This window comes from Suillus fuscotomentosus, assembly GCF_016647785.1.
Source record: "Suillus fuscotomentosus strain FC203 chromosome Unknown F5891scaffold_10, whole genome shotgun sequence".
NCBI classification, from domain to species: Eukaryota; Fungi; Basidiomycota; class Agaricomycetes; order Boletales; family Suillaceae; genus Suillus; species Suillus fuscotomentosus.
Genome location: NW_024539522.1, coordinates 902,257 through 929,627, shown reverse-complemented (window position 1 = coordinate 929,627; position 27,371 = coordinate 902,257). Strand labels below are relative to the sequence as shown.

General features: G+C 47.9%; 9 protein-coding genes across 9 annotated transcripts; 4 read left to right on the top strand and 5 right to left on the bottom strand.

Annotated features, from left to right (window-relative positions):
- Positions 1-2,879: 2,879 nt before the first annotated feature.
- On the top strand, positions 2,880-3,957 carry F5891DRAFT_1184609 (uncharacterized protein; the record flags this gene model as incomplete). Its single annotated transcript, XM_041366459.1, has 9 exons — positions 2,880-2,920; positions 2,972-3,061; positions 3,115-3,137; positions 3,198-3,231; positions 3,285-3,354; positions 3,409-3,459; positions 3,515-3,587; positions 3,644-3,701; positions 3,756-3,957. 9 exons carry the CDS (start codon positions 2,880-2,882, stop codon positions 3,955-3,957), a joined length of 642 nt encoding a protein of 213 aa, XP_041229972.1.
- A 397-nt stretch (positions 3,958-4,354) lies between these two features.
- On the top strand, positions 4,355-4,878 carry F5891DRAFT_43731 (uncharacterized protein). Its single transcript, XM_041371825.1, has 4 exons — positions 4,355-4,455; positions 4,509-4,699; positions 4,758-4,770; positions 4,823-4,878. The coding sequence occupies exons 1-4, from the start codon at positions 4,398-4,400 to the stop codon at positions 4,834-4,836; spliced, it is 276 nt and encodes a 91-aa protein (XP_041229971.1). The 5' UTR covers positions 4,355-4,397; the 3' UTR covers positions 4,837-4,878.
- Positions 4,879-5,623: 745 nt separating this feature from the next.
- Positions 5,624-9,331, bottom strand: F5891DRAFT_1162648 (uncharacterized protein). Its single transcript, XM_041365298.1, has 10 exons — positions 8,761-9,331; positions 8,632-8,702; positions 8,429-8,570; positions 7,554-8,370; positions 7,399-7,504; positions 7,230-7,350; positions 6,879-7,153; positions 6,162-6,828; positions 6,054-6,133; positions 5,624-6,004 (listed from the first exon to the last, which is right to left on the bottom strand). Exons 1-10 carry the CDS (start codon positions 9,031-9,033, stop codon positions 5,860-5,862), a joined length of 2,697 nt encoding a protein of 898 aa, XP_041229970.1. The 5' UTR covers positions 9,034-9,331; the 3' UTR covers positions 5,624-5,859.
- A 39-nt stretch (positions 9,332-9,370) lies between these two features.
- Positions 9,371-10,469, bottom strand: F5891DRAFT_1014603 (6-phosphogluconate dehydrogenase C-terminal domain-like protein). The gene is made up of 3 exons (XM_041360839.1): positions 9,904-10,469; positions 9,803-9,848; positions 9,371-9,754 (listed from the first exon to the last, which is right to left on the bottom strand). The coding sequence occupies exons 1-3, from the start codon at positions 10,459-10,461 to the stop codon at positions 9,465-9,467; spliced, it is 894 nt and encodes a 297-aa protein (XP_041229969.1). The 5' UTR covers positions 10,462-10,469; the 3' UTR covers positions 9,371-9,464.
- A 936-nt stretch (positions 10,470-11,405) lies between these two features.
- F5891DRAFT_977250 (uncharacterized protein) lies at positions 11,406-13,244 on the top strand (the record flags this gene model as incomplete). The annotated part of the gene is made up of 4 exons (XM_041376683.1): positions 11,406-11,522; positions 11,575-12,294; positions 12,358-13,080; positions 13,128-13,244. The coding sequence occupies 4 exons, from the start codon at positions 11,406-11,408 to the stop codon at positions 13,242-13,244; spliced, it is 1,677 nt and encodes a 558-aa protein (XP_041229968.1).
- Positions 13,245-13,386: 142 nt separating this feature from the next.
- On the bottom strand, positions 13,387-15,642 carry F5891DRAFT_945768 (uncharacterized protein; the record flags this gene model as incomplete). Its single annotated transcript, XM_041374635.1, has 7 exons — positions 13,387-13,517; positions 13,574-13,701; positions 13,750-13,853; positions 13,906-13,955; positions 14,137-14,515; positions 14,565-14,848; positions 14,901-15,642. The coding sequence occupies 7 exons, from the start codon at positions 15,640-15,642 to the stop codon at positions 13,387-13,389; spliced, it is 1,818 nt and encodes a 605-aa protein (XP_041229967.1).
- Positions 15,643-18,413: 2,771 nt separating this feature from the next.
- F5891DRAFT_1014571 (HAD-like domain-containing protein) lies at positions 18,414-20,631 on the bottom strand. The gene is made up of 13 exons (XM_041360838.1): positions 20,542-20,631; positions 20,405-20,489; positions 20,267-20,322; positions 20,118-20,203; positions 20,047-20,065; positions 19,926-19,994; positions 19,751-19,872; positions 19,638-19,691; positions 19,536-19,584; positions 19,235-19,483; positions 19,059-19,174; positions 18,980-18,993; positions 18,414-18,923 (listed from the first exon to the last, which is right to left on the bottom strand). Exons 2-13 carry the CDS (start codon positions 20,478-20,480, stop codon positions 18,754-18,756), a joined length of 1,080 nt encoding a protein of 359 aa, XP_041229966.1. The 5' UTR covers positions 20,481-20,489; positions 20,542-20,631; the 3' UTR covers positions 18,414-18,753.
- A 41-nt stretch (positions 20,632-20,672) lies between these two features.
- On the top strand, positions 20,673-22,240 carry F5891DRAFT_1104386 (uncharacterized protein). Its single transcript, XM_041363629.1, has 3 exons — positions 20,673-21,141; positions 21,190-21,640; positions 21,695-22,240. Exons 1-3 carry the CDS (start codon positions 20,720-20,722, stop codon positions 21,896-21,898), a joined length of 1,077 nt encoding a protein of 358 aa, XP_041229965.1. The 5' UTR covers positions 20,673-20,719; the 3' UTR covers positions 21,899-22,240.
- F5891DRAFT_1275931 (uncharacterized protein) lies at positions 22,241-25,744 on the bottom strand. Its single transcript, XM_041370222.1, has 4 exons — positions 25,578-25,744; positions 25,334-25,523; positions 23,306-25,275; positions 22,241-23,256 (listed from the first exon to the last, which is right to left on the bottom strand). Exons 1-4 carry the CDS (start codon positions 25,633-25,635, stop codon positions 22,550-22,552), a joined length of 2,925 nt encoding a protein of 974 aa, XP_041229964.1. The 5' UTR covers positions 25,636-25,744; the 3' UTR covers positions 22,241-22,549.
- Between the last annotated feature and the right edge of the window lie 1,627 nt (positions 25,745-27,371).

Below are 27,371 nucleotides of genomic sequence, written 5' to 3'. Positions count from 1 at the left end.
ACCATTTGCACTCTCCATCACAAACTCATTGTCATCCTTCTAACTACTACTACTCTCCATCACATCACTCCTCGCCTACACACAAATATATGTCTGAGGCTGGTCCTTCAGGAACTTCAAAAGCTGGCACCACCAATGGCCTTGATGCACTCGCACTACTAGCAGCTGATATTATAGAAAAGGATAACCATGGTCTGAAGTAGTTTCAAAATACTGTCTTTATTTGAGTAGTAACAAAATCTATTGGTTTTGCACCACAAGATGATAGCAAGCAACACAATCATAGTGATGGATCTCACCAAATAGAACATTGCCCAGATCAAGCCATAGCTGCTCATCCTCCAATGCTTTCCAGATAGGCATGTATACACTACGAATCTGATTAATACCAACACAAATGGATCTCACATTGCTTAGTCTGACACACAACTCCAGGAGCCTCTGTCATCGTGCTTGATCATTGACATCTAATGGGACACAAAGTCTGCCAAAAGAACCCTGCATCATTCGCATACCCCACTCTGCTGTCTGATGATAGGACAGCAGATGCTGTTTGAATGCAAGGAGCTCTGCCTGTGCATGTGCATCACCTTGAAGGATGGCACCACTTTTCAGTGGTGCTTGAATCTTGCCTGAGATGGTTGCAGTCCCACGTGGAAATGCCAAGTCAGCAATGAGATAATATCCATCAGGAGTTTTTTGACGAAGTTGAGTGTATATGGGGCGAGAAGTGTGTGAGTCATGCCAACTTCCAGGAGTGTTCAGTACAGCAGATATGATGACACCTAAATATTGTGGGCATAAGGCAAAAATGCAAAGATCATATTCAGATTCACTTCGTGGAGAAAAAACAAGTACATTAGAAATAAACTGTGAACTCTTCCATCTGTTGTAAGTGGCATTCTCGACTTCAGGATCATCAGCCTCTTGACATGGAAGACTAAGCCCATCAATGCTGGCAAAGCCCCCCACGAGTTTTGGATGACGAGCATGAATCAACAAATTGTCCTCGATGATTTCATTATGGTCAGGAAAGTGAATTGCACCTTCAGGCATGTTGTGGAGAGTCTGAAGGAGGATATCAAGTGAAAAATCAAGGTACCGGTTGACAGTTGTGGGTATGAGTGCAAAAATTTGTTGCAGTGAGATTTCTTGCATCACTGAGCTGAGAAAGTGCAGTGTGAGCCCAGTGCACCTGCAGCATCAAGGGAACGGGCTCCAATTTGAGGCTGACCCCAGCTGGATACATCAGCATGGGGGATTGGGGTGGAGTTCCACTTATCAGTGAATCCACTATTGAGAAGTTGATGGAATGTGGTAATGTCAAATCCCATTGTAGTGATGTGAGCATGGTCATTGTAGCTTTCATATAGCTGTGTCCATGGTGTCGTGACATGAGGGTTGGGGAGTAGCTGAGGACGGCACAGATACAGCCGTGATGGATTGCGGACACGAGTTTTCATAAGATGAGCCTCTTCTGCACCAAGAATGAGAACACTGACAGCAGCAGCTTGTAGTTCGAGCATCTCATCATCAGCAAATGCCTGCTGCATTAGAGTTTCAATATCCATGGCAGGGCTCAAATTAAGGGAAAACAGCTGTATATTTGTGTTTCTATGTCTTATGGTTTACAGATTTTGTCTGTAAATTAGCCACTGTCAACTCTGCAAATGTTTGACAGACATCTTTTTTCTGTAAATTCTTATGGGAAGTCACCCACTATCTCCACACCAACAACAACCATCAATACAAGCATTTGCAAGTCTTCATCCTCCTCTTGCTCTACCATTTGCTCGTTGTTCATCATCACAAACTGTAGAGTTTCAGCATCAATAATAGCAAGTAAAGTGGATTTATTATATGTTAATCAATGTGAAGTGACCACAGTTTAGAAAGCTGCGTAGTAAATTATCAGAATACTTATCAGTGATTTCCGATCGTTTACAAACTCCGGTATAATCTATTTTGCATTATTTTGCCCAAGGCAAGTCATCCATTATCTTAATATTTCGCACGACATCCGAATATATCTTAAATATTGCAAACCCCCGATGTGTAAAATGTAACGCCATACATCCACAAGTGTTCGTGACGCGCTCAAGCTAAGTATTTTATTTCAACGCTTTTGCCGATGAAGGTGATTCACCTTTGTTCGCTGATGCGACCTTACTTTAGAACTACGGGCGAAGCGCCTTGAACGTTCTGAACGACACTGCAACTCGGCGAAGTCAAGTTTACGTGCCGGTTAAAGCCTTTAAGCACTGGCAGATTCAGCGTCTCGACTCTCGCAGCTCTGAGTGGTCTGACTGACACTTGACTTTGACAGTTGATTCGCTCAGACTGAATGCGGGCCGACGGTGCCAATCACAACTATAGCAAAAATATATTGCAGTCGCGTGTGCGAAATATGCCGTGGCCCATGGGCTCCTCATGACTCCTCGACAAATATAAATCCACTATTTTGATCACAATGTCATCTACCTTAACAGGCAGATCAAATTCCAGTATCTGGTACTCGGTACTAATTCACCTGTGACGTTATGAAAGGAGCACAAACGGAAGGTACGAAGGACAGCCAACCGTTCCTCGGCGCGTAACTTCAACGCCCAGGGAAATCGGTTCGTGCAGAAGCCGGCTGTCTGACAAGTCAAGGGCCATCATGTGCTATCACCTTGTTGAATAATGAGGGTCTCCAGCGTCAGGTACCGGGGGACGAAAGAGACGCTGGTTAAATCGCAAACCAAGGAAGGTGGTGCAACCTATGTGAGCCGAAACATATAAAAGCCTGCTTGCTGAGACTCTAACTACAGAACTCGAGCTCTTCAATCCACACTCAATCTCAACTACCAGTACACTTTGTGTTTTAACAATCCGAAACAATGTCACCCCGACCCTTCGTCAGGAATTTGACCTTCCAGTCGTGAGTGTCCATGATCTCGCTTTGCACAAATTTTCATCCGACGTTTCGCAGCAACGACCTCGGCAAGGAGGTCACGATCATGCTCGCCTGGAGTCCCAACGTCGAAGGCCTCTACGAGGACGTCTTCCCGATAGTTTGGAAGTAAGTGCGCCTACTCGTGTCTTGGACGATTTAAAACCTTGCGATTTTTTCAGAGTCAGCAAATTCGGAAAGTCGGGTGGGTGTTCCTGTTCTCTTGCTGCCAAGTTCTCGACTTACATATGAGCCCTCTTTGCAGGTCCATACAGGGCTACCGCTACCTACACGGCCCAGTAAGATGATCAACAATATCAATAGTTTTGGAAGTCGCTTATATATCGTATAGGCTTGCATTCGCCAGAGCCCAGGTCGAGAGTGGGAAGGTCATCAGCGCTGCGACCTCCGTCAATATCAATGTGAGCGACTCTCATCTATTCTAGTATCCAGTACTAACGCAAGCCATGATGCAGAACAACGAGAAAACAACCCTGACAGAAGCCAACGATGTCTATCATTTCTCTGTAAGTCTAGCTTCCGTTGATTTTCCTCTCGACCAACAACGAATACCTCCTGTAGCCCCCTCAGGCGGGAACCTCTGGCATCCTGCAGGCCCAGAACCACACTGGGAGTATTCAAGAAATAGCAGTCGGTTTGTGACCATCATGATCTCCTATTCTTTCGCCTGAGCGTGTTGTCCACCTCCAGGCTTCGTAAACAAAGGAGATTTTATGCCCACACCCGTACTCTACTTCAGTGATGTTGGGTATGTCATATTTTCTGTATTTCTCCTTCAGGGCGTTCACAATATGAAATGCAGAGATGGCAGTCGCGTCACGGCAAAGTTCACTCCGGTCCTGCGGGCCTACATCACGTCTGACTATGAAGAAACCTCTATCTTACGAGGTCAGGTCGACACCCCTGCGATCTGGTCGCAGGACCTCACTGGGCTTGCTCAGAACACAACCTGGAACCTCTCGCGCGACGCGTCCAGTGGACGTTACACGCTCACCCATGCTTGATCAAGGAATGCGACATTGGTGTGCCTATATATCTGTTCTGTGATGTCTGCACCTCAACGTTTACTGTGGTTTCATAGCATCTTCGTTCAAACCAATCATTGGCCTTAGTTGCTTTTCTCTTTATAAGATTGCTTGTATGTGATGGATTTTGGGAGAGTTAAGAGTTGTAGAACTTCTTATGGGGCTTTATCTATGTGTTTGAAATCTTGCATTTTGTTGAACAGGATCTCTCTCGAGTCCATGTCAAGATGTCGGCTTTATGAGATCATCGACCTACCGAACATTAACGCTCCACCTGACAGCGGTGCGTTGTGTGTGATTTTGAGATTATATTTATTGAATCTCCAAATAAATGAAAATTATTCATTCAACTACCCTCACCCTCGGCCTCGAGCGATGAACCTGACAAATCTCAATTGCGAGATCTGCAAATTACCACGATGTCAAGCCGTTCGCTCAAGCAAGTACTGTTGATAACGTTGATATTGAAGGAAGTAGGTACTGCGGTGAAGTTCTGCCATGCATCTCATTTCACTTGATTGTACTGGCAGATGGAAACGGAGTGTGGTGCTCGGTGTCAAAGATCATACCCTGTTCTGTATTCACTCAGGCTCAAGGACGCTCAAGACGACATCGGGCTAGTTCCCGATCCCTCTTTTTCATGCCTCAACAAAACCCTCTTCTGAATCATCCAGAGGCCATCATTCTAGACAAGGACTCACACCAGAGTCTGCTACTTATGGTCTGTGGTCTTCCGATTACATCGTGTGACGAGGTTGATGCATTATTGTTCGTCGCAGAGAAATACGAAATGTCCAGGCCTGTCTCGCTCACTGTATGCATGCTTATCATAACGCCCTTTTAGGTCTCTGCGTCTAAGTATATGCAGCTGCAACCTGCTGTGGATTGGAAGAAGAGGCCAATTATGCATCTGCGCAGTCGCTTGCTCTCAACATCTACGCACTAGAACATCAAGCCATTCTTTGAAAAATAAGCACAGGCGTTGTGCTTGATCAGACCTGATAAACTTGCCTCGCAATCGAGGCGAGAGTACCCGGAAATGGCTTGATGAATGGATGTACGGCCGCTAGGAGACACGGACGTTGATGTGGGATGGATTGATTGGCCTGAGGTGACTACGTGTTGGGATGCCAAGTGCTCTAAGACTGAGTATACTACGTGTGTTGTACGACAAGGTTGCATCTCACTCGGGACTGTATTGACAGCTTTCCTAGTAAAACGAGATGAAACGTACTAGTCGTGCACCCTTGAACACAATAGATAGGCTACTTAGTCGAACAGGGCAAATCGGAAATTACCCTCATTCATTCTCGTCCTCCAATCAATCATTGATATATGTATATGAAGTCTGAGTGCGACATTACCAAAAACCATTCAAAGGTGCTATATATGTACTGAAATTTCAGCTATAAATTGCGACAGATTTGAAGATACCAGCCATACTTAGCTCTAGATACATGGCAACATAATAACAACAAGAATTGTATCAAAGTAATGACTCGAGATTGCGCATCGACGCAAGTGACGGTGGTGACGGTAGATTACTGTACGAGTTCGGCTAGTGGGATTCTCGCAAGTCGAAGCCAAAATGTCGGAAACAAGACTCAGAACGGACAGGGCTAAATGAGTCGAATGCCAAGATACTGTGCAAAGACCAGTTGGAATTCAAATAGCGTATTAACCTATACGTGTTTTGTCGTAATTAACAAGGAGAGGTAGCAGCGTGCGCTACTATGACAGTAGAGTTTGAAGATGATAGATGATAGCAGGTACACTTGCGAGGACTGAAGAAAAAATTTGTATGTACGTGAATGCAGTATCAAGTTGGATGGTGGGTATAGAAAAGGATAGGTGGATATACGATAGCATGGTAGGTATGGTTCACTTTCTGTTGCGAGATTTAGAAACGCGAGGTTGTGGGGGCGATGGTAGACTGGCACCAAGGCCATGGACGGGAACATAATCCGCGTCAATTTGATCGCACTTGAGATGCATCAAAAGATTATAGACGAACACCTGTTCGTACCTGCAAAGACATCAATATAGATCGACAAGGACATCATCAGAATGCGCACTGGGCATTTGTGAACACGACGGTCATAGATTCCGAATTACACCTCAGCAAGTTTGGCGCCATCACCAGTGCCAGATTCGCCTGACGTCATCTTCGTCGCCGTCTGTACCTTCTCCTCCAAAAAGAACTGCAAGAAGCTGATTAGAAAAATAACGACCCGTCTGTTTATCGTGGGCAGACGTCTAATGAGCTGTATGCACGTTTCAGGTTCGTGAGAATGCGTGATGCAGTCGTTGTACATCTCTTCGGGTACCAGCGGGTCACATAGCTCACGCAACCAGAGCTTCAACAACGAAGCTAGTACATGCGGATCATCAACGCTGTCAAGCGTATAATAGCCCCTATCAATGCGCAACTTCAATTCTGACACAGAGTCGCTATCCCCAGGAACGCGGAAGATGCCTTCCGCTTTCATGCCTCCAAGAGCAAGAATTCCGTCTGCGAGGAATGGGAGAATGATGGGGATCTTTTCGTGCGGGTAGTTACGCTCTTGCAGGCGCATCGTCGCGTCCAGCGATTCTCCAAATGTGGACGGATTGAAGGCGGCGTCCGATGCCGTCTCGATCTCTGCCATTGTCGGAGGTTTTCCGCGTGGTCCTTTCTTCGAGATCGCAACCAGACGGCGGAGGCAGTGCTTGGCTATCACGTCAACCCTGCCCTCTTGCTGAGCCGTTCGCTGTTGCATAAAGGAACGCAGGTAGGTCTCAAAGTTCTTCGAGGGCGGGAAAGCAGTGAGGAGTACGCAGAGCATTTGCCAGCCTTTGAAAACGCTTTCTCTGAAACGCTTGTGAGACGGCTGGAGATCAGATGTAGATGGATGACATACGTATTGGGATTCCCGTTGAGCTGCTTCATCAACTGACAATATATCTCATCCCTCAGCTCGCCATGAGACAAACCTTCCCCAAGTAACCATCGCTCTTCCTCTAGTAAGCCAACGGTGCCTCCAGTAAGGGAGTGCACAGAACCATTGTGAACGGGTATACCGGCAGATTTCTCACGTTCACGATCGCCCATGATGTGTTGGATGACTTTGAAGATCCGGACTGCATCGTTCTTGAGCGAACGATTCAACGTGAGAAGCGGCGAGTTGAGGGGCGCCTGGATGTATGTTAGCTAGCTAGCCGCAAGAACTAGAGATAGTACTAGCCTTTTGCCACGTCATCATCTGTGCAACGGGAACCTTGCGCCTGAAGATGAAGCCTGTACGATGTGTCGAGAAATATTGTCTTGCGTAGTCTGATTCGACGAATTGTTGAATGTCTGATGCGAGGTCATGAGGAAGGGCAGGATATGTGCTGGGAGGAGGTATGAGACACTATAATCTACAAATGTAGCGTGCTTACCCAGATGCTAAAGTTGTAGTAGGAGCAAGGTGATTAGGTTGCCTGGTGATCGGAATTGGTTTTCCTCCCGTGGGACTCTTGACGGCGCTCATGTTCTTGGTTGCCTCTGGACGCAGGTTGTCAGACAAGAAAGTATAGGTAGTGAAAAGTTGTACCTTTGTTGAGAACAGGACTGCTGATAGTCTTACCGAGTACTGTGGTGGGAGGGGTCGACGCACTACGTGCCATCCAAAAACTGTTACCCGGAGCCAATTTTGGAGTTTGAGGAACCTCTCGTTTTTCATTCGCCTTCTCTTTGGGAGAATGGTTTGTGCTTGGCCGTGGTTTATCCATGGCCGGTGGGGATGATGGTGGTAGCCCGTGACCAATGTCAGAAGCAGCCCGTCGCTCAGAAAATGACAACATCTCCACAGCAGCATTGAGACTTTGTGGGACGGGAGATCGGTGTGGTACATAAGAGGACGATTTGGCCCGCGATCGCGATGGTGAGGTATCATTGATATCTGAAGTTAGACGTTTGTCTTTCTCTTTGTGGCGACTGGATCGTGTACTCCCGTTCGCTGCAACCTTGGCAGGTGGCGTTGACAATGATTTTCGTGAGGATGGAGTGGAAGGTTCTGTTGCGTATGGGGAAGCGGGTATAGGGGGTAGATGATGTCCATTTGTCCATCCACGAGGAGTGCCTGGATGGCTATATTGGTCTGTGGTGAATGAGCGCCTTACGGTAGGAGGCTTCTTGGTCGGACTAGCGCCAGAAGCCGACATCCTTCCTGGCGAACTCCGCATAGATGATAACGAGTGTCGGGGCAACGGGGGCTCCTCGTTGGAACGGAGTGATGTATGGCGTGCGTCTTGTATGCTTGCCTGTGAGCGAGCCCGAGTTATACAGGGAGACCGGCCTGGCGTTGAAGGGGAATCCGAAGTCGTTTTGCGCATGCCAGTCTGCGAGAGGCGACGACCCAGGGCGGTTTGCTGTGGAAAGGGCATCAGCGACTCTTGTAAGAGAGATTAGTTGATATGAATGTATCACTTGAATGATAGTCAGGGGAATAACAAAACCATCTGGACGTTCCCAGACTGTCTCCCCTGTCTTGGTTTGATAATAGTATGGAATTCCACCTCGGGAGTCATCACTGAGCTCCCACCACTCTCCCTCTGTACTCGGAGGCAAACTGCACAAATACAAGCCGTAAGAACATAGAGCTCGATATTTGAAATTGTGACATCACGCACACAAACGTACCAGCTGGTGGATCCCAGCTCACTTGTCCAGTCGCAGGGCACGCGAAGAATACAGTACTAGTCTTGTAAAAGTGCGTTCTAAACATGAACCCATATGGACGATCGAGACAAGATGAATACCTGCGGATCTACTAAAGTCACCCAAAAATTGGAGCCCCATCTCGCATCCTCCGCATCTACACGGCAAAAACTTGCTGACAGGCGGGGACTGCTCACGGGCTCGCCATTGAGGTTTACTTGGGGTATGCCAGAAGTATCCGTGGTATGTCCATTGGTCTTTGCGTCTGGATCGGCTGCAGAGGGGGGTGCCTGTGACCCAGTGACTGTCTGAGGGTCTGATGGCTGAGAAAGCAGTCTCAAATCAGCGGTTGCCTCGTTCACAGCAACAGCCATGTTCAAGGAATGGGTTTCTTGACGATTCAAAAAGTGGATGAGCTGGAGATTTCCCAGGCGCCAAGGTGACAAGAATCCCGATGGACGTAAGGAGCCCGACGACGACGAAAATTGGGTGATTTATCGAATCAAGAAACTATGAGGAGACGATCAAAAAGGAGGAAATGGAAAGAGAAAAATTGAAGGCAAACGGTTCCGACGACGGTCAACGTTTCGACTATCGCTTAAAGATAGTAACCCCTTGCAATTGCCTTGCAAGGCCGTAATCGATCCTCCCGAATTCGGAAAAGTATATCAGATCAGACCATCAATATAAGTACAAGTTGCAGCATAGTTCATTTACGTTGCTGTAACCAACGTGAACCACTTACTTCATCCCGTTAACAAATTTTCATCCATGTGAGTTGCCTTCTGCAATATCCTAGTCTATCCTAGCGTGATTCCTTTGCTTTCTCTACAAATTTCGTCAACATTACTATATCTTCTTGATCACCCGCTATCGACTTTTCAATCCGCTCATATACCTTCGCTATACCCCGGTAGACGTCTCCCTCGCTCCCACCAACAAAGTCAGCAATTTCTTCCATCTCTCCAATCCATCTGTACGCTTTCGGTAGCATAGGTGGTACAGTCTTCGCTAGACGGTCCAATAAAATTGGCTGCGACATCTGTAGTTCTCTCATGAGAGCATCCGCGGTTGCAGGCGACGATGCATGAGCCGCTGCCTTGGGTCAATCACCTGATTCCTTCACAAGAAGATAACAATCACCTAGCACCATCGTGGTATACAATCCCGTCGTTCCCTTTGTTATTCCCTGTTAGACGTGTTTTAGTAACGTACAACTTGTTCGCCTGCCTGTTCCAACTCACAGCATATGACATCTTCAGTGCACTAGCGTCTCCAATCCCCACGCCTTTTCCCTTAAGAGGAGATAGTTTCAAACCATACTTCGACAGTGCAGTGAATTCATCCAAAATTTTCACATCTTCCGCTGAAGCGTAAAATGTAGGATTTTGGTCGCCCTTCGGGGGCCCTCCAATAATGCCAGCATCAACAAACCTGATGCTCGTCCCTGAAAATAGCGCCGCGATACGTTTTACCGTTTCCGGATTGACCGCATTGCAGTCAACAAACGTCTGTGGGGAGGGTAACGCCCTTCCATGTTTTGCGGCAACTTCCTGTATCTTTTCGGCAAATGATACAGCATCTCTTGGTGGTAAAATACTCAGAATCCAGTCTGACTTGAGCACAAGCTCGTCGACAGAGAGGTCAATCATCCCGGCATCTTGTGCTCGCTTTCGTGTATCTTCAGAGCGGCCGTCAAGGTTGGTGTAGACTGTGCAGCCGAAGCTAGTCAGGCGTTTCGCCACGGCAGCGCCCATGGCCCCAGCGGCGACTACTGCCAGACGCGGTACTGCAGACGACATGATGGTTCAGTGCAATCTCATATCTCGTGAAGATACGGATGATAGCGCTCTATATTTAAAGTCGTCAACGGTTATTTCTGGAATGGGTCGAAGTAAACTCGCTACTTTGCAACCCATCTTGATGAATCTCTGCAATAGTTCATGCATATGAGCTGAATCGCACGTACAGTCTGACATGCATGTAAGATTACATGATTACTACCATCGCTCTACGCTCAAAACACATTTTCATTTCCTTGGTGTTACTTTGGCAGCACAGTTGTGGGATAGTCTCTATATTTTGTCTGTCGTTGTCGAGCCAATCTGCTTAAGCAATCACAAAAATAGGTAGGAACTCTAATTGAACAACCGTTTAAACTATGGATAGTAGGGAAGTTCCATTACTTGCACTATCTGTCATTGCCCAAAACTGTTCAAACGTCGTTGTAATACATCGAGTACTTACCTAGACTTACCTCCGCTGTTGCTGCCTTTCGTCGACTTTTACGTAATATGAGCCTTATCAAATTCACACGATAGTTAATGAAATCAAGTACAAACTGTGAACTTGAAGTAGGTGGTAAGCACTCGCCACAGTCTGTCCTCGAATGAACCACCTACATGGCTTGCATTCGAACCGTGTCCTCTCATCATCAGGTATGTACTCTGGTCTGGACCAAGTGATAATCACATCTCCCTCAGGCTAGCCATTATCTGTAACGCGCTGAACCAGGAGTAGAATCACGAGATCGCCCTCTGAAACCAAACGTCAGTTTGCTTTGCAGTCAAAGTCAGGGTGGGCTGAGTCTGCCACACCAGTATTGTATCAAGCATTATCTTGTTTAGGACAATAAGCTCAGGAAGCTATGCTAGGCCAGTTTTAGACGGTTGTCGCCTGTTATCGATTATTAGTGGCATACAATCATATGGGACTTTATAGGCGCCCTCACGACATGAATGACCCAATGGACCAAGCTGGGACAGACATGAAGCCCAAATTAGAGTTCTTGGCTCTTGCTGAAGAACTTCACTCTTACATCCTAAGCTTCCTTCCTTGGCAAGATATTCTTCGTTGTACATCTGTGAGTGTCGATGTTGAGCCTCCTAGATTGAGTTTAATTTTTTTGCTGGCAGGTATGCAGGGCCCTTCGCCAGATATACGTACTATCCTCAGAGCTGCAGTACATTGTAGAACTCGGCGGCCAACGACTACTCCCAGTTCCCATCACGGATCTTGGCAACCACACTCCTGTTTCTCAGTGCCTACAACTCCTGAGGGACAAAGCCCACGCATGGTTGCAGTTTAACCTCCACGCTAGCTCTTTCCAAACATTCTTTATACAAGAACATTTCCACGAAGTGAGGACATATATCGCTGATGGGCATTTCTGTCTATGGTACGAAAGTGAACACTCAGGAAACTGGGCCAAGATCATTCCAATACTGCCGAGTCCCTCACAGCAACCAGTCGAACGACATTGGTTTTCAGGATCGCTGTGTCCAGTTCCCAATGCATATATCGTCGATGTGTATATGGACCCAGCACAAAACCTGATCGCCATCGCGTATGCTGTCAGTCGTAACATGCTCCAGGAGGGGAGATTTTATGTTGACCTTAGAGCCCTGGATGGAGATGGTATTCACCCTCAAGCTGCTGGGCAAACGCTGCTTCTGTCGGTGCTTACCGCACAAGACAGCCATGACTCATTCACGGTGACGGAGAATCTGAAGCTCAAGGGTTTTGGGAGGTATCTCGCTCTCCAGTGCTCCCCGATGTTTGATGATCCGACCAACACATCTCGAGTCATCTGGTGGTTGCAACTTTGGGACTGGCAACACTCAACAACGTCCAATGTGAGCTGGCATTGTCAGATATACTAGCCGAAAGACTTGAAAGCTGACAATTGATTTATCTAGTGCAACCTCAGTGACGCAATGTCACATTTCGAATTTTCGATCGATTTTTGCTTTGTTGGAAACAATAGGTTGCTGATGCTCAGCGATAATTTCAAGCTTTATTCAATTGAGGATATGTCCCGGAAACCGCAGTTACTGGCATGCTACTTGCTGCCTTTTCCAGTGGAGCATAAAAAGTGTTCCCTGCCCATCGATGATATTGCGCACGGCTCGCAATTGCATATGCGAGCCCAACAAACGATGTGGACCTCAGACCCTGGACATCGAGTGTTATGCTACGCCACGCTCCTTCCACGGCTCGTCTTCGTCATTTCCACCAGCATTTTCTTCGATTTCGACTCGGAGCGCGTTGGTGAAAAGGCGGTGACAATACCATGGCAAAATTGGGGCCCCACAAATACCCGTGTGTTCCCAGACTCCTGGAAAGTGTATGTCAGCGGGAATCGGGTTCTACAGATATTCCCCGTAGGCATCGGGTCCCGGTATAGATTACATATGATGGACTTCAGTCCGTTGGCTGTTGAGCGCCGGCAGGGTCTAGGACGAGTGGTGAGGGAGCCGTCTGAAACAGAAATTCGTGATTCCGGGAAGACGTTAACAACATCTCTGCCTTATGTCGAGGTTGTGTCCGATAGAGTCTTTGACCCTATGGAGTCAATCGAAATGTGGGTCGATGGGGACAGGATTTATGTAGCCAAGATGATGGACCCGGCGGATGATGACGTAGGTTCCTCTCGGAAGCCCACTGTATTGATACTGATTTTATTTAGCCTGAGGATCTAAGGATGGACCGGCTCGAAGTCATCGAGATGTCGACCTGTCGTGACCGTAGTATAGGCATCCCTGAGCCTGTGTTTGACCAGGCAACCCCAATAGAAAGCAGTTGAAGATCCCTTCCACGGTATAGTTGATTGTTGTAATGCTTCCAGTATGTTGCGTATAAATAATGATATTGACAAGTTGTTGGCAGCAGCTAAGGACACCTCGTGTACTTAATATCTAGGTTAATTGAGAAGCTGATCCCAGAAATCAGCATGAGATGTAACTCCTCTGGTCTGGACTTAACAATCCCATCTCCCTCGCCATTATCTGTAATGCAAGGAACTGGGAGTAGAACCGTGCAGAAAAGAGATCGCCCTCCGCGAACCAGAGTCCATCGTCTGGAACAGAACGTCAGCATTACCGAGTCGCGCAATCAGATCAACAGAGTACTGACGTCCAGTCGGCCTCCAAACACCTGCGAGCTCATTATCGTTATCCCATCCTCCAAGCTCATGGACGGCATCCGCGACCTGGGCCCCGAAAAGGCTCTCGGCGACTTGTTTAATTGTAGTTTTCGAGTAACTGTATATGATGTGTTAGAAGTACACGATCAGGCAGATAAATATTTACCCAGTGGCCAAGATGACAAGGTCTGCGACCACTCGCGAACCATCGTCGAATACCAACCCGGAAGGAGAGAAGTGGGAAATCTCATGCCCGGACTTGACAGTGATCTAGTTGCTAGTAAGCAATATGCGTGGGGAAACCCAGCAAAAGTAATAATACCTTGCCAGACGTGATGAGCTTTGCACAACCCCGGTCGATATAGAAGCCACCTGGAATGCCGGTAAGAAAAATAGAATGATACAGAGTGAACAAACTCGCCTCGTCGAACGGAGAGACGGTGCAAAAAATTGTCCTCAGGGCCGGGGAGGAGATATCCATGCCGAGACAAGTTCTCCCTGAGGTCCCTAAGAGAAAAAGGGTGAGATGAAGAAAACGTTTTCGAATTTGAACTAACTGGTCGATGTGGGCATGTATCTCCATGATGTCGTACTGGTGATTTTGTAGGGTTGTCAAGGGAAGAGCGACATAAAAGCGGTCGGCGATCTCTGTCGCAGGAACGTCCTGCCCAACATATCCTACGAGTCAAATTAATGGAGATCTCCGCAGGAAATACACTGAGATTACCGGTAAGTAGACGGTCGATCGTCTGGCGACTCACAACAGCAGTTGGAGAACGTTGGACAAGCACTGTCTGAGACCCATGATTTGCCATGTCCTGAGCAATATCGTGCGCAGAGCATCCTGCGCCGACGACGACAACTTTCTGCGCGCCGACACAAGAGGAGGACTTGTATTCACTTGAATGGATAACAGAACCGAGGAAGGAACTCTGCACACAGAGAGTCAGCGTCGACAAAAAATTAAGTCCTGCTGCGTACCTTTTCTGGAATCGACGGCATAAACGGGAGTGCACCTCCCATTGTGCCAGTGCCTGTTGCACCAATCAGGTGCCGGGCTGTCACAGTAATGGAGGCTTGCCCTGAAAGAGATATAGATAATGTCCAGGTACTTGACGAAACGTCATATGAAGTAGCAGAAATGCACGCCGAGGTCAACACGTGAAGACCAAGAGTCCTTTGGTAATTTTCAAGATAGTCAGCAACGTCTCTGCAGGGGATATATTTTCCGTATCCCTCTGGGAATGCGACAAAGGGAAGATGATCTGCCGGTACGTCAGCATAGGACGAAGTTGGCAGTTCTTCAGTTGCACGCACTGTACGCCCTTGGAGTATTCGTTTCCAGTGACTCGTATCGAGAACGCCAACTATTGCCAATTGCGCTAGATCTCTCCAAGACAAGTGTAGAAATGCCGAGATTCTCCAAACGGGCAGCCACGGATAAGCCACACTGACCTGCACCCACGACGACCGCTGTGTACTCCATCGTAGTTTGCCACTCAGCAGGACGGCAGAGAGGCGTATGTGCACTAAAGCGATCGACTACACCGGACAACTGATCCATCATGGTTACAAAGGACCAGGCCTTCCATGAGGAGTCCTCGCTTTGAGTCAGAGTGAAGACGCCAGTGCACTGCGCTATGACCGTATGGAACTGAACAATTCCCTGGATGAACGTTTTTGTAGGACCAATGCGCCGATGACGAACACCTGACAAGAGTCGGAACCGACTTGGCCGCGCAAGGGCAACGGGGACTGAGAAAAAACGCTGGATTTCTGGAAGTGCGTGCAAGGTACGAAAATCAGGAGTGAATGCCAAGAGATCTCTCCAGTAGCTATCGTTTGTAAACGAGCGTTTGAGAGTAAAACTGGGGCCGGAAAGGTCAGAAATCAATGTAGCAAGCCACACGGAGGAGATAGCATCTGATATATTCAACAATAAGCAGACTGGGACTGATTTTGAGAGGCGGACTTTCCTGCAGATAACGGAACAGCGAAGGTTTCCACGCCAGACATATCTCCTGAATGATGAACTTGAAGGGGTGATTATGAGGACCATCGTCTCTATTGAAAGATGCTTTTATAGGTTTTATTTTGTGAAGCTTATGACCTCTCAGTGTATTGCAGCTGGATATGTGGATTTGCGCCAGAAGTGGAGGTGCGAGAGCCGGATCACCCTCCTAAAAACACAGGTCGTAATGAATACGGTGCATCCTATCAGAAGACAAGCAGAAGCCGAAATTTACAAGTTGCGAGCGATAGATCTAAGCAAGAGAAGCTCAGGGGCCAAGGAATCAGTGAATGACAAGGTAAGACAGGGTCGAGTGAATGAGGCTGCGAATGATGGTAACATCGGAATGGATGTGACCATGTGATAGTGTGCTGTGGTCCTGGGGACGAATCTGTCAGATTGTCTGAGTCGACCCTCATCACAAGCCACCCTACTACTGAATGCGCCTGGTTTTTGGCGTGCCGTATTGCTGGCCAACAGTACTGATTGTGGGAGAGCATGAACGCGGCGGACAAACGGACAAACGCTAAGACTATTGTTGTCTGCACCGACGGTTGGCCCTAGAATACCAGTTGTAAACAGGATAGTTCCGGACTTACTAATTGATCGAGTGCGAAAACGAACCGCTGGTCTCTAAATCTGTATTAATATCATTGGATTTGAAGTTAGTGTGATACAGCCTTAATCATACTTGAAATTTGTCTCACGGGCAATGTGTAGTCTGAACCTGCCAGCCAGTGAATACCCGAGGAGTTTATGAGGACTCATCTCCAGTGAAAATCGGTCTTCACCCGAATCGACGTAACATCATGATGAACCACAAATGATGAAATATTCGTAGGTGACCATAGAGTGGGATTCATCGTAGATTTTCTAGCGACGCTGGTTCAATGGAGGTATCGTAATTTCGCGCAGATTCTCGCACAAGATGTTTCCGTGGATTTGCTTAGATTCTTGAAGCCGCAGTCACGATGGGGTCTTGCAGAAAGATGGCTGTTTCAAGCGGATTGCGACAGTCCTGACGTTGAACAAGTTGAAGCACAGCCTTTGTAATTTGTAAGCAGTCACATGAAGACCCTCCGCCTATTGAACTTCCACACGTACGTCCGAGCTCGCCCTACTAGCCAAAGGACATCTACATTTGCGTGTCCAATGTGATCTATTACTATGCATTGTGAGAATGAAACAGATGAGAGTGAAGAACCGATTCATGCCTGCCGCCTAATTGCTCCTCTCCAGCTGCATTAGGAAAATCTGGAGGTAACTTTTAATGCAGCTTAATTATTAAAGCTCAATTCAAATAACCCGGCCTTAAGCCTTCAGGTTCATCACGGAATCAACCGTGGCCATCAGCGATCCCATTCGTCCTCGCCTGTAAGTTGTGCCTGGTTGATCTGGACTCAAAGACTCAGGTGTTTGCTTCGTGAGTCGTCATATGAAGAGGTGCTAACCGCGGCAAATCAGGATGTCGTGGAGGTAGTATGACGAGACCAAGTCAATTTCGGGTATCCTACGAAGTGAGAGTTTTCCCGCTTGGTATTGGGCCAATGTTTGAGTCTTCCCGCTCCATCACAAGTCGGTCTTCGCTGCCTTTGTGGTAGACACCACGATAACCCCCTTAACACGTGGGCCTCCACTCGGAACGGCCGCCTGACTTTACCACAGGCAAGGCGCGTGCAAATATTAAGTTCGTACGTTCAATATTTCAACTAGTGAGTTTGGGGATGCAAGCTGAATTTTTTTGTATTGCTGTCCACAGAATCAAAAACTCTGAGATATTTAACTTTGATCTTGAAACTTTCTGAGTCAACTGTCATTGCACTAGCAATCCCGAAAGTATCAGCCGATACATGCGACACGGATTGTGCTACATACGCACTGACCTACGAGTCATGACAGAACATCAGCTCACGCCATGCTTTAATGATCCGCCGCCACGGCCTTTCAGTCGCAAGTGAAAATTTAAGGTTGGAGAATATGAATTTCGGGCCCATTCTGTGGTATAGCCTCCATTCCGAATCTGACACCGAGTTCAATGAATCATCGGCTGTGTTCACTAGCTGGCTGCAAATCACTCTGGATTTCAGTCTTCCAGTCGTTATTTTCGGTCTCGGCGATAGTTCTCGATGGATCTTTCCGTGGGTCACGATGTTGCGACTGTCGGAACAGGGTAGGAGAGTCCACTGGCAGCATAGGGAACCAATGAGCCTGAGGAAGAGCGTGAAGCAACGGTACCTGCCTGATGCAGCCTGTTTGACTCTGCTCTTTACCCATGGCTTCCTGTACGAATTTGGGCTCACTCGACCGAAGGTTTGTTTAACAGTTGAAGTTCAGATAATGATTAGTTAGTTAGTAATCAAGGTTAGGTACTGAGCGTTTGTCTGTCCTGTTCTAACTTCTGAACTTCTTTTTGCTTGCTAGTAGGTACTTTGCAGGTTTGTATTGGATGCATGTTGAATGGTATGGATGATTTGGAAACCCGCTTTCAGTGGGGTCGGTTGAACTCCTTGGTAGCACCGTGACCTAGCACGGTGGGCGGGACTGTGGTCCAGTACTGTTAGGTTAATCATTTGGCCAGTTGCGACACGAAGTGGTTTGGAATACCAATACATAGTAACCGCTCAGATGAATTCAACATCGAATCAGAAATGTGAACTCATGACTATGTTGACATTATTGCGGCCGTTACGGTGTCAGAGGCCGAAAATAATCGGTGCGATGTGCCAAGAATCGTGCGAAGTGCACACGACACTGGTTGTATGGCCCCTGCAAGAGCCTCCGATAAAATCTTCTTTTTGATCAATCTCCTTGCGGCAGGCACCTGTTCAGTGGTGCAAGCTTTTGTGGGGGCCGGCTAACTGCGTGGAGTTGTGGGAGTTTAACTATTACCCCAGAACCTGATTAAGATCTCCGATTGTCAATCTGCAAGTTGTGAGTTATTGCGCACATTAGATCTAGACCAATCCCAAAATATGTTTAGTCTAAGTTATGCATGAGATCATTGGTACCATTCACTGGCCCCGGGCAATGCTCCCCGTCGCATCATCTTGTCGATACCACCTTCAGGGTCATGTATCAGCTTCCTCACTCTATGACTGATCGGTGGAAGAGATAATAGCATCTACCGTGATGTAAAATTCGTCCCATATCAGTAATGTATTAGCAGAATTCTTGTTCTAACGCCCAACGAACTGCCTCTGCGACATCCTCTGCTTGATGGGTGGGCTGATGACTTGGAGGTCCACGATGAGGATCGTATACACCTGTGTGAACTAGAATTGATTTCCATCCTGCAGTATTGGCACCTGCTATATCAGATTCTGGGTTATCTGCGGTGACATTAAATTGAGGGTCACATTGAGGGCAAGAATTGCAAAATACATACCGCCCACCATGTACCTGGTAGCACGTTGTACGGTCGTTAGCTGACCGCGAGGACGGACATGTCACCAGGTTATACGAACAATGATGATTTGGGTACACCCTGTAAGCGATGCTTGAGCATGATCTCGGCAAAATTGTACGTGGCCTCAGTTGGTTTGCCAAATTGGATGTAGGGATATGTGGACCCTGTCAATGACTGCAAAAACAATACATCAGATGGTTCTTGATGGGATTTAGTTGTTGATGACAAACTCGCCTGGAAAACAGCCTGGAATGCTACTCTAAAAGCTCCTTGGCCCATACGAGGAGCCTCAAAATCCGACTGCCATATTAAATCGGGGTTGCAAAATACTAGGTCGACAGGCTTTCGTGTATGATTGGTTTCATGAGATCCTCCAATGATACCCTGGATCACATCACACATGATTTGGGTGTCGAGAGCCCAATTTCTAGGATCATGGAAAACAAAAATTGCGCCAAATTGGATCTTCGAGAAGTCGGCCGGCTGTGTCATCATGTTTGTGTAAGCTGTTCGCTTGAGCGAGTGAGAATATTACCCTGACGGATGCTCTTTCTTCTTGTGTGAGGTTATGAAAAGGCCATATCCTGGGAACATGGAAAAAGTTGAGTCAAAACCATCAGGGAAGTAAAGAACTTGCGATGGGTTCCAATTGAGAATATCAAGGGTGGTATAAGCTTTCCGGAAGCCGTATCTGCAGTTAATTGAGATTCCATCAATAGGATTTAGATGCAAGCTACAAGAATTTTGTACCCTTCCGCAACCCTCCGAAGGGTATCACCCTGACCTCCAAGAACCAAGACTGGCACGTCAACGTAGTTGTGTACAATAGACTTCAGAACAGTGTGAGACTGTATGAATTGGTCAGGATGAATCTGTCCAAATTTGTCAGTAAAATTGAGGTTTCAGGACAACTTTGATATAGCACCTGTACACCAAGCTGCGAGCTCAACTTGCGACATCGTTCCTCTTCGCTTACACCACCGCCATTGGTGAGCTGCGGAAACAATTGAATGTTTACATCACAAAAGGACATAGTAATCATCTACCAGAATAAAGGGTATCTTGCTTTAAGTGAGTCAGTTAACTAGATGATAAGCAACAGGAAAGACACATGTACAGGCCAAGTTTATTGTTGCCATCAAGGATCGATAACGCCTCTTTGGCAGCAGGCAGGGGGTTCTTTCCACGAAGGAGAACACCATCCTGGGAAGAGTGCAAGACACAGTAAGTCGTTGGACAGTCTTATGGCATCAGTCCAAACCATACGATATCAAATGCGAATGCGAGCCGCGAACGGGGCTTGGCTGTACCATTTCCTGGACCTGTTTAAAAACGCGTGAACCGTTATACCCGAAATTTTCAATTGACAATTGTGGTAGCCAGCAGCCACTGCCACCAGCTCACCATTCAAGTAACGTGCGATTTGCTTGACTGTCACCCTGTTGCCGTATTTTGGACCAATGTGTCGAGGAATTAACATGCCTGCGGCCTGAAAAACGTCGTAGGCAGCAGGAGCAAGCAGCAGCCAAAATTTAGAGTACCTAGTATTTCAAGGTCGTGAGCACGAGCGGTGAACGTTTGAATGCGTGAACAGGGCTGAACACTGCTGAATGGATCTCACGTGACTGAGACGTGTACAAGTCAGCTAACTTTCTACGAATGCTTAACGTAACGACTGACTGGGTTACCAGCGGACGCATTTTACATTATCGCGGCCCTATGCTTCCCTCACCAGTCTCATCCAACCGACGAGGAACCTCCCAGCACCTCCGCACATTCTCCTCGTCCGACCTCAGACGGGCTCTCAACCTCCTACGTTCACGATCAAGGTTCACGAACCTAAGCATCATCATTCTCGCAGGATGCTTCTGCGTTTCATTCTTATATAACCTCGCTTTTATATTTTCCTCTTTTCCGCCTTCACTGGTAACTTACACGCCCCCTCAGAGCATCCTCTCGACCATAGCTCGTAATACAACTCTAGAAAACCTCTCCCATCTTGTCATTGTCCCAGGTCACGCAATTTGGACTGGTACGCAGCCTGATCAGGTATTAGACGCAGATCGGTGGACGTTAGAGGAATATCAGAGAGGGGGAGGTAGTTACAGGATTTCTGCGTTCGTAGAACACATCAGACGAGGGTATGTCTTCTCACCAAATCACCAAATCACGAAGCTGATAAATTCCAGAGTAGAAATAACGCTCAAAGATGATTCATCCTTACTCATTTTCAGCGGGCAGGTATTCAACCCAGGATACAAGTTCGTCTCGCTAACCCTCCTTTCTAGTGGTCAAACCAGACTGCAGTCGACCACAACAGAAGCAGAATCTTACATGCGTTTAGCAATGAGTCTAGGTCTTTTCCACCCCGACTCAAAACAAACATCCCATGCGCCCCATTTCCCTCGTGCGACAACAGAGACCTACGCTCTTGATTCATACCAAAACTTTTTATTCTCGCTGGCTCGTTTTCACGAAATAACAGGCCGGTATCCCCTGCAGGTCACCATCGTCGGCTACGAAATGAAGCGCCGTCGTTTCGACGAGCTTCACCGCACAGCCCTTCGATTCCCTGCTCATCATTTTGAATACATCGGAATCGAGCCTCCCGCTAACGAGGAGTCAGCTCGTATCGGCGAAGTAAGCACCTTTGTCTTCCTCAGCGGTTCTATGCTGTGTTCAACTGGAATCTAGGTTAAAAATGGATACGCTCCGTATCAACTCGATTTGTATGGTTGCCACGATTTTTTGCTCGCTAAGCGACGGACGCGGAACCCGTTTCTACGATTTCATCCCTATCATGCGTCGGCACCGGAGTTGAGGGGGTTGTTGGAGTGGTGTCCTGATGATGCGGGGATGGTGTATAACGGGCCGTTACCTTGGGACGTTTATGAATGAGATGTCATTCTACAATTTTGGAGTTCGAGAGACCGAGTCTCTTGCGAGAATTGCTAATTAGCTCGCGAGCGAAATTTTCGTCGGAACGTCCTCGGCAGGGCAATGCTGAACAACAACGATACTTCGACATCATTTGAATGTTCGTTTCAAGCGACTACGAATGCAGGAACTTCAACGATCAAGAATGACTGCATCGCTTTTGCGGACTCGACCACTGTGAGCATGGTGGTGCTTTAATATCTCTGAACTGGAAATATGGATTAGCCCACAATAATATTCAACCAAGCTTCGACATTGTAGTTTTCTCTCCTAGTCACGATCACATCAGCATCAATTCATCACGCCCATAAGATCATATCAATAAAATTACAAACAGGTATCAAAAAGTGCATATGTTACAATGTCAACGAAACCCAAGTTATCACAAGCAGCATACTACAACAACAATAATAAAAACAATGGCGACAACAACGATGGATAATACATGTCAAAATGCAAGAAAACAAAACGCGCAGAAAACACACAACACAGCGTCTAATAAGTAAGCTCTGGCCATCAATGAAAGCCTGCCAGGCATATGCATAGAGAACGACGAGGTACCCGAGTCCGAGTCCAAGTCCAGTGCGAAATATAGGAATCAAGGGCACACGCCTACTTCCCCTGAAACCCCCTAACAATCGTCCGTATCCCCCCAAATCTCTGCTTCGTAGGCGGCGAACCCGTCGTTATCGACGCTGGCTGCCACCCCTCCAATGTCGAGAATCCCATCCGGGATAATTTATTCACGCTCCGTGTTGCTGGCGTTGATGATATATCACGTGGTCCTGAAGATGATGTGGTCCGTGTCGCTGGCGATGCGTTGCGTGCCATCGTTGGGTTACGTTTAGATGGTGATAAGTTACGCGTCGTTGATGCATCGTGTGTCGTCGCTGCGTTCCGCATCGTGGGTATGCGTCCAGTGTGAGTGGGAGCTGTCGAGATGCGCGAGAGCGGTATACCCAAGCCCATACCCAAACCAATACCCAAACCTGTCAGTTCTGTATCTTCATCTATGTATGTATCGCATGAGTCAGGCGTACGCGACCGCGGTGGCGTATACGTGGATGTCTCGAATGATTGCGTGTGTGGACTGGGGAGCGGAGAATGTGGATGCCGGTTCGGGTCGTGGTGCAAGAGGGGCAGGTGTCGTGATGCGACGAGAGGACTACGTGTACGTCGGGTGTTGTCTGAAGTTCGAGAGATGCCGGCGAAGGGCGAATCTGACATCGTCCGCCTGAAATCAACAGACGCTGTCCGTCTGATTTCGTCCGGTGCTATCCGCGTACTGTGTTGCAGCGACGTGTCCTCGCTGGATGCACCTATAACATGTGTCAACGCGTGAAAAGCAAAAAAGGAACGACAACGAACCACTCCTACTGCTGCTCCTCGAAAAATCCAACTCCATGGCCCGAGGTCTACTGCTCGACAACAAAGACCTCTCACCCACACCTAAGCTGTTCCCGACAGGTGTCGTCCCTGTATTAGCAACCATCACCCCTCTTCCAACAGCATCCTCTTCCTCTTTCATCCTCCTCTCAATAGCCAAACTCTCCCCAAACATTGCCAACCTCAAGCTCAAAGGCGTCCGTCCAGTCCCTTGATCCCTCCTTGTATTCTCCTCCAAATCAATAGCCATATCAAGTACAGACTGCTGCGCCCGCTGAACAAGCGCTTCTACCTCTGCTCGTGAGGATATTGAGGGCATGTCAAGACTTGAAGGCGTTCTGCGAACACGTGGGGATATAGGGAGTGCGTCTATGCCCATGTGTATGCCGGTGTCTGTGTCCACGGAACGGGATACAATTAGAGGACTGGCGCCAGAGGAGTGGGGCGTTGGAGGCCATGGTGAGTCGCTTGCACTAGATTGTGTGAATGTGCTCGCAGTACCTGTTGTGCCTGAGCTGCTGACAGAGTCTCCACGCAGGCGACTTTCAGAAGACAAGATACTATCATCAGGAGGTGGTGGTACGTTGATGCTGAATGGGAATTGAGCAGGCATTGTCACTGCGCGGTCGGGGGTGAGCATCATATTTGGCATGGATGGAGAGTGGATGATAGGTACGCCGTATTCTTCTTCGTCTTCGAGGTCATCGAGGTCGATGGCGTTGACAAGGATGGGAGGGGGGGACTGGGGGATTCGTGGAGATTCCTCGATTGTGTCTGGTATACGATCGGTGTCCGGGGCACCTGCTGAGGAGCCCATGCTGAGGGCACGCAGGCGGCTGTCATGTGGAACGCTCCCACGTGAGGGTGGGCTGCGCGCGCGCGCGGTAAGGGAGGAGCTAGAGGAAGAGTTTTCAAAGCGGATGATACGAGACAAGGAGGATTGCTGGGAGCCATGGCCTGAAGTTGAGCGTGTGTGCATGCGCAGTATGCCCGGTCTCACAGGGGCTGTTGGCTCGGGAAGCGTTTCTTCGCCAGGTGTGGACGAGGAACTGATGGAACGATGCCATGGATTTGGATCGGGGGAAGTGCGTGTGGAATTGGTTTCTGGCCTGCGGCGGTGGAGGTCATGCGTGGGTGTCTCCTGCGGAGATGATGAAAGTGGTGTGGGGAAGACGCGCGGGGAAGATATTATTGCCGCAGGTGACGCAGGCGATGCTGTCCCAGAGACAGGGACGGGTGATGAAGAAGAGGGGGAATTGATCGGGGGCTCCGAGACAGAGGTAACACTTGACGAAGAAGTATCTACATTTGATTTCTTGAACAAGCTGAGGAGTGACAGCTTTGAGTTCAGTTTGCGGGGCGGGGCAGCCTCGGCGCCTGTGCCTGCCGATCTGGGACGACGTGAAGCTTTTGGGAGCGGGGGGCGCTGGGGTGGTTCGTCGTAGATATGAGGTAAAGATGGGCGGCGACCAGACGAAGGCGAGCCTTGAGGTTGCGTGACATCTTGTTCAGAGGAGCCTGAGCGCACAAAGAGTGGTTTTTGATCGATATCAGGGGTGGCGCTTGCGGACTTGAGTGCGGTGAGAGCATGGTCGATAGAGCGCTTGAAATGGAGTTTCTTCCTGAGGGAAGACTCAACGTGCTCGACACAAGGATGGGGTCGCTCCCTAGAGGAGTGACTGTCGCTATCAGGTGTATTGTCACCGCGCGCACGTGCAAGCATCTCGCTTGCGAGGATATCAGCGCACTCAACCCAACCATTCTGACGGGCAATAATCTCAGGGGTGATACCGTGCTTATCTGGACGATTAGGATGGGCACCATGCATAAGAAGGGTGCGAACGACGCTTGCGTGACCGTTTGCAGCAGCGAAGTGAAGTGGGGTTGCACCAGAAGTACCAACTATAGGAGCGGCAGAATCACGGCTGCGATCAGAATATCTGCGAGGAAGTCTATGGAAAGTATTCATATATATGTGATCGGAATCATGGATTAATGACGGGGACTTACCTTGATGCATTGACGTCTGCTCCGTGTTGGATGAGAAGATTGACTACGAGATCATTACCACCTGCACAAGCAGCGTGTAAAGGCAGAACGCCGTCTAAAACAGAGTTTACTGGTTGACCATGATTGAGAGCAAACTGAACCAGTCCGATGTCGCCTGATGCAGCAGCTGAATGAAGTCCTAGATGTGGGACTATCATATAGTCAGAAAAACCATAAAATAAAGGTAAATAATTGAATGACATACACTCAGTGGCGACGTTAAACTTTGCCTCTGCTCTGTGGTTTCTGGAAGGGGCCAGCATGACAATATGCCTAGGCGATTACACGGTTTGAAGATAAAAGTACCATAGGATGAGATGGCTGTACTATTATACACAGGTGCGGTGTCGCTGGAGATGATGATGATCCTTGACAAAGGCAGGCGCAGGTCCGGTATCATTCAATTACCCAGCTTACAAAGCATCCAATAGTGTACTACGCAGCCAACCGCAATTTGGCAAATATATTCTGTGGGGCAGCCTGGCCTTTGATGCACAGCAATAACTACAGCCTATCTGCCGCATGCCACATCAGATGTTGTTTTTCCATCAAACGTAATCTTCATTCGGAATTTGAGCCCTTTCAAAAGTTTTACTGTTCTTGTTACTACTAGTGATCACCTACGATGATTGCGGACTGGACACGCCAAGTATTCCAAGGTACGAAAACTCACGCTGCGATAGGGCCCATTCTCAACGATAGAGAATACGCCCATCACGCTACTTTGCTTACGGTACGAATGTGAGTTGGCAACACTTTGTACTTGAGTCAGTAACGAAGTCGAGACTATTAATTAAGCAGAAGAATAGCTTTTTGAGATAGCCGCCGTGCGGCGCACGCGTTGCCGCTTGTTTTCGTGCCACCACCTTCGTTCTCCGTTGCTTAGCTACATGGTTTGCTCTCGCGTTGCTTTGTCTGCAGCCCGATCTCAACTCCACCCGCCACCGGAACGAGTACTGTCAGGCATTGCCCGGAGTTATAGGCCGCACAGAACTGGCAACCGAACACGTTGGTTCAACTTCGATGACTCCATTATTGTATTTTCGAATGACCCCACAGCATCTTTCACATGAATGCGGCCCGCACTTATACTCACCCGGACCGGTGTTCATCCTACACACTTGTACCTTCGTACCACTCTCACGGGGAACTGGCAAAACCGACGCTAGTACTAGTGTGTATGTATGGCTTTCCCCGGTCCGCCTCCTGGGTATCGGAGGTTCACTAGATGCGCGTACAACCCACCTCTTTTCTCACTCTTCGCAGCCCGAAAGCACTTTAGCTCAAATGAATTGGAAATCTGACTTACATTACCTGGATACATATGTTTTGGTTACAGGTGTGATACATTGATGCCTACGTAACATAGATTACATATATCAGAGGCATTTGAGGTATGCATGAGTCGGTAATGAAAATGTTATCATGACACAACATGTCTCTATACCTTCAAAAATATTTTTCTTCATGCCTGCTGCACCAACGATCAGTACTTCAGTGATCACAACAATCAGGTACTCCGTCCGGTTGACACTTTCATCTGATTCGCTTCCATGACGTAAGCCGAATAAGCATAGCTCTTCTGATCAACAAAACTTGGAAGGTCAGCAGAAGATGCAATAGACCCATCACCGATGCCGATAACGGCAGAACGACAATTGTATCAATATGTTTGTCACACGTCTCAAGTAAAACCCGAGATCAGAGTTGTGTTTGCGAGGCTCAGCACGAACACAGGCACTGTGTGATACCATCATGATGGTCTGTACAGATCAAAAGAGCGTCTTCACATCAAACTTTCCATCTTCCACCTGGAGCATATTTGGCGCATCAGGCGCCTCGTCCCCAGCCTCCAGATGACCCTCTCCAAGCACCCCCCTATGCATTACTAACTTTCCTGGAAATTGCAAAGTTGTCAAGAACGATGCTGTTGAATCTGCATCTGACGCCAGGCATGAAAAGGATGGAGTCTTGTTGGATCTGTATGTCTCCTGTCATT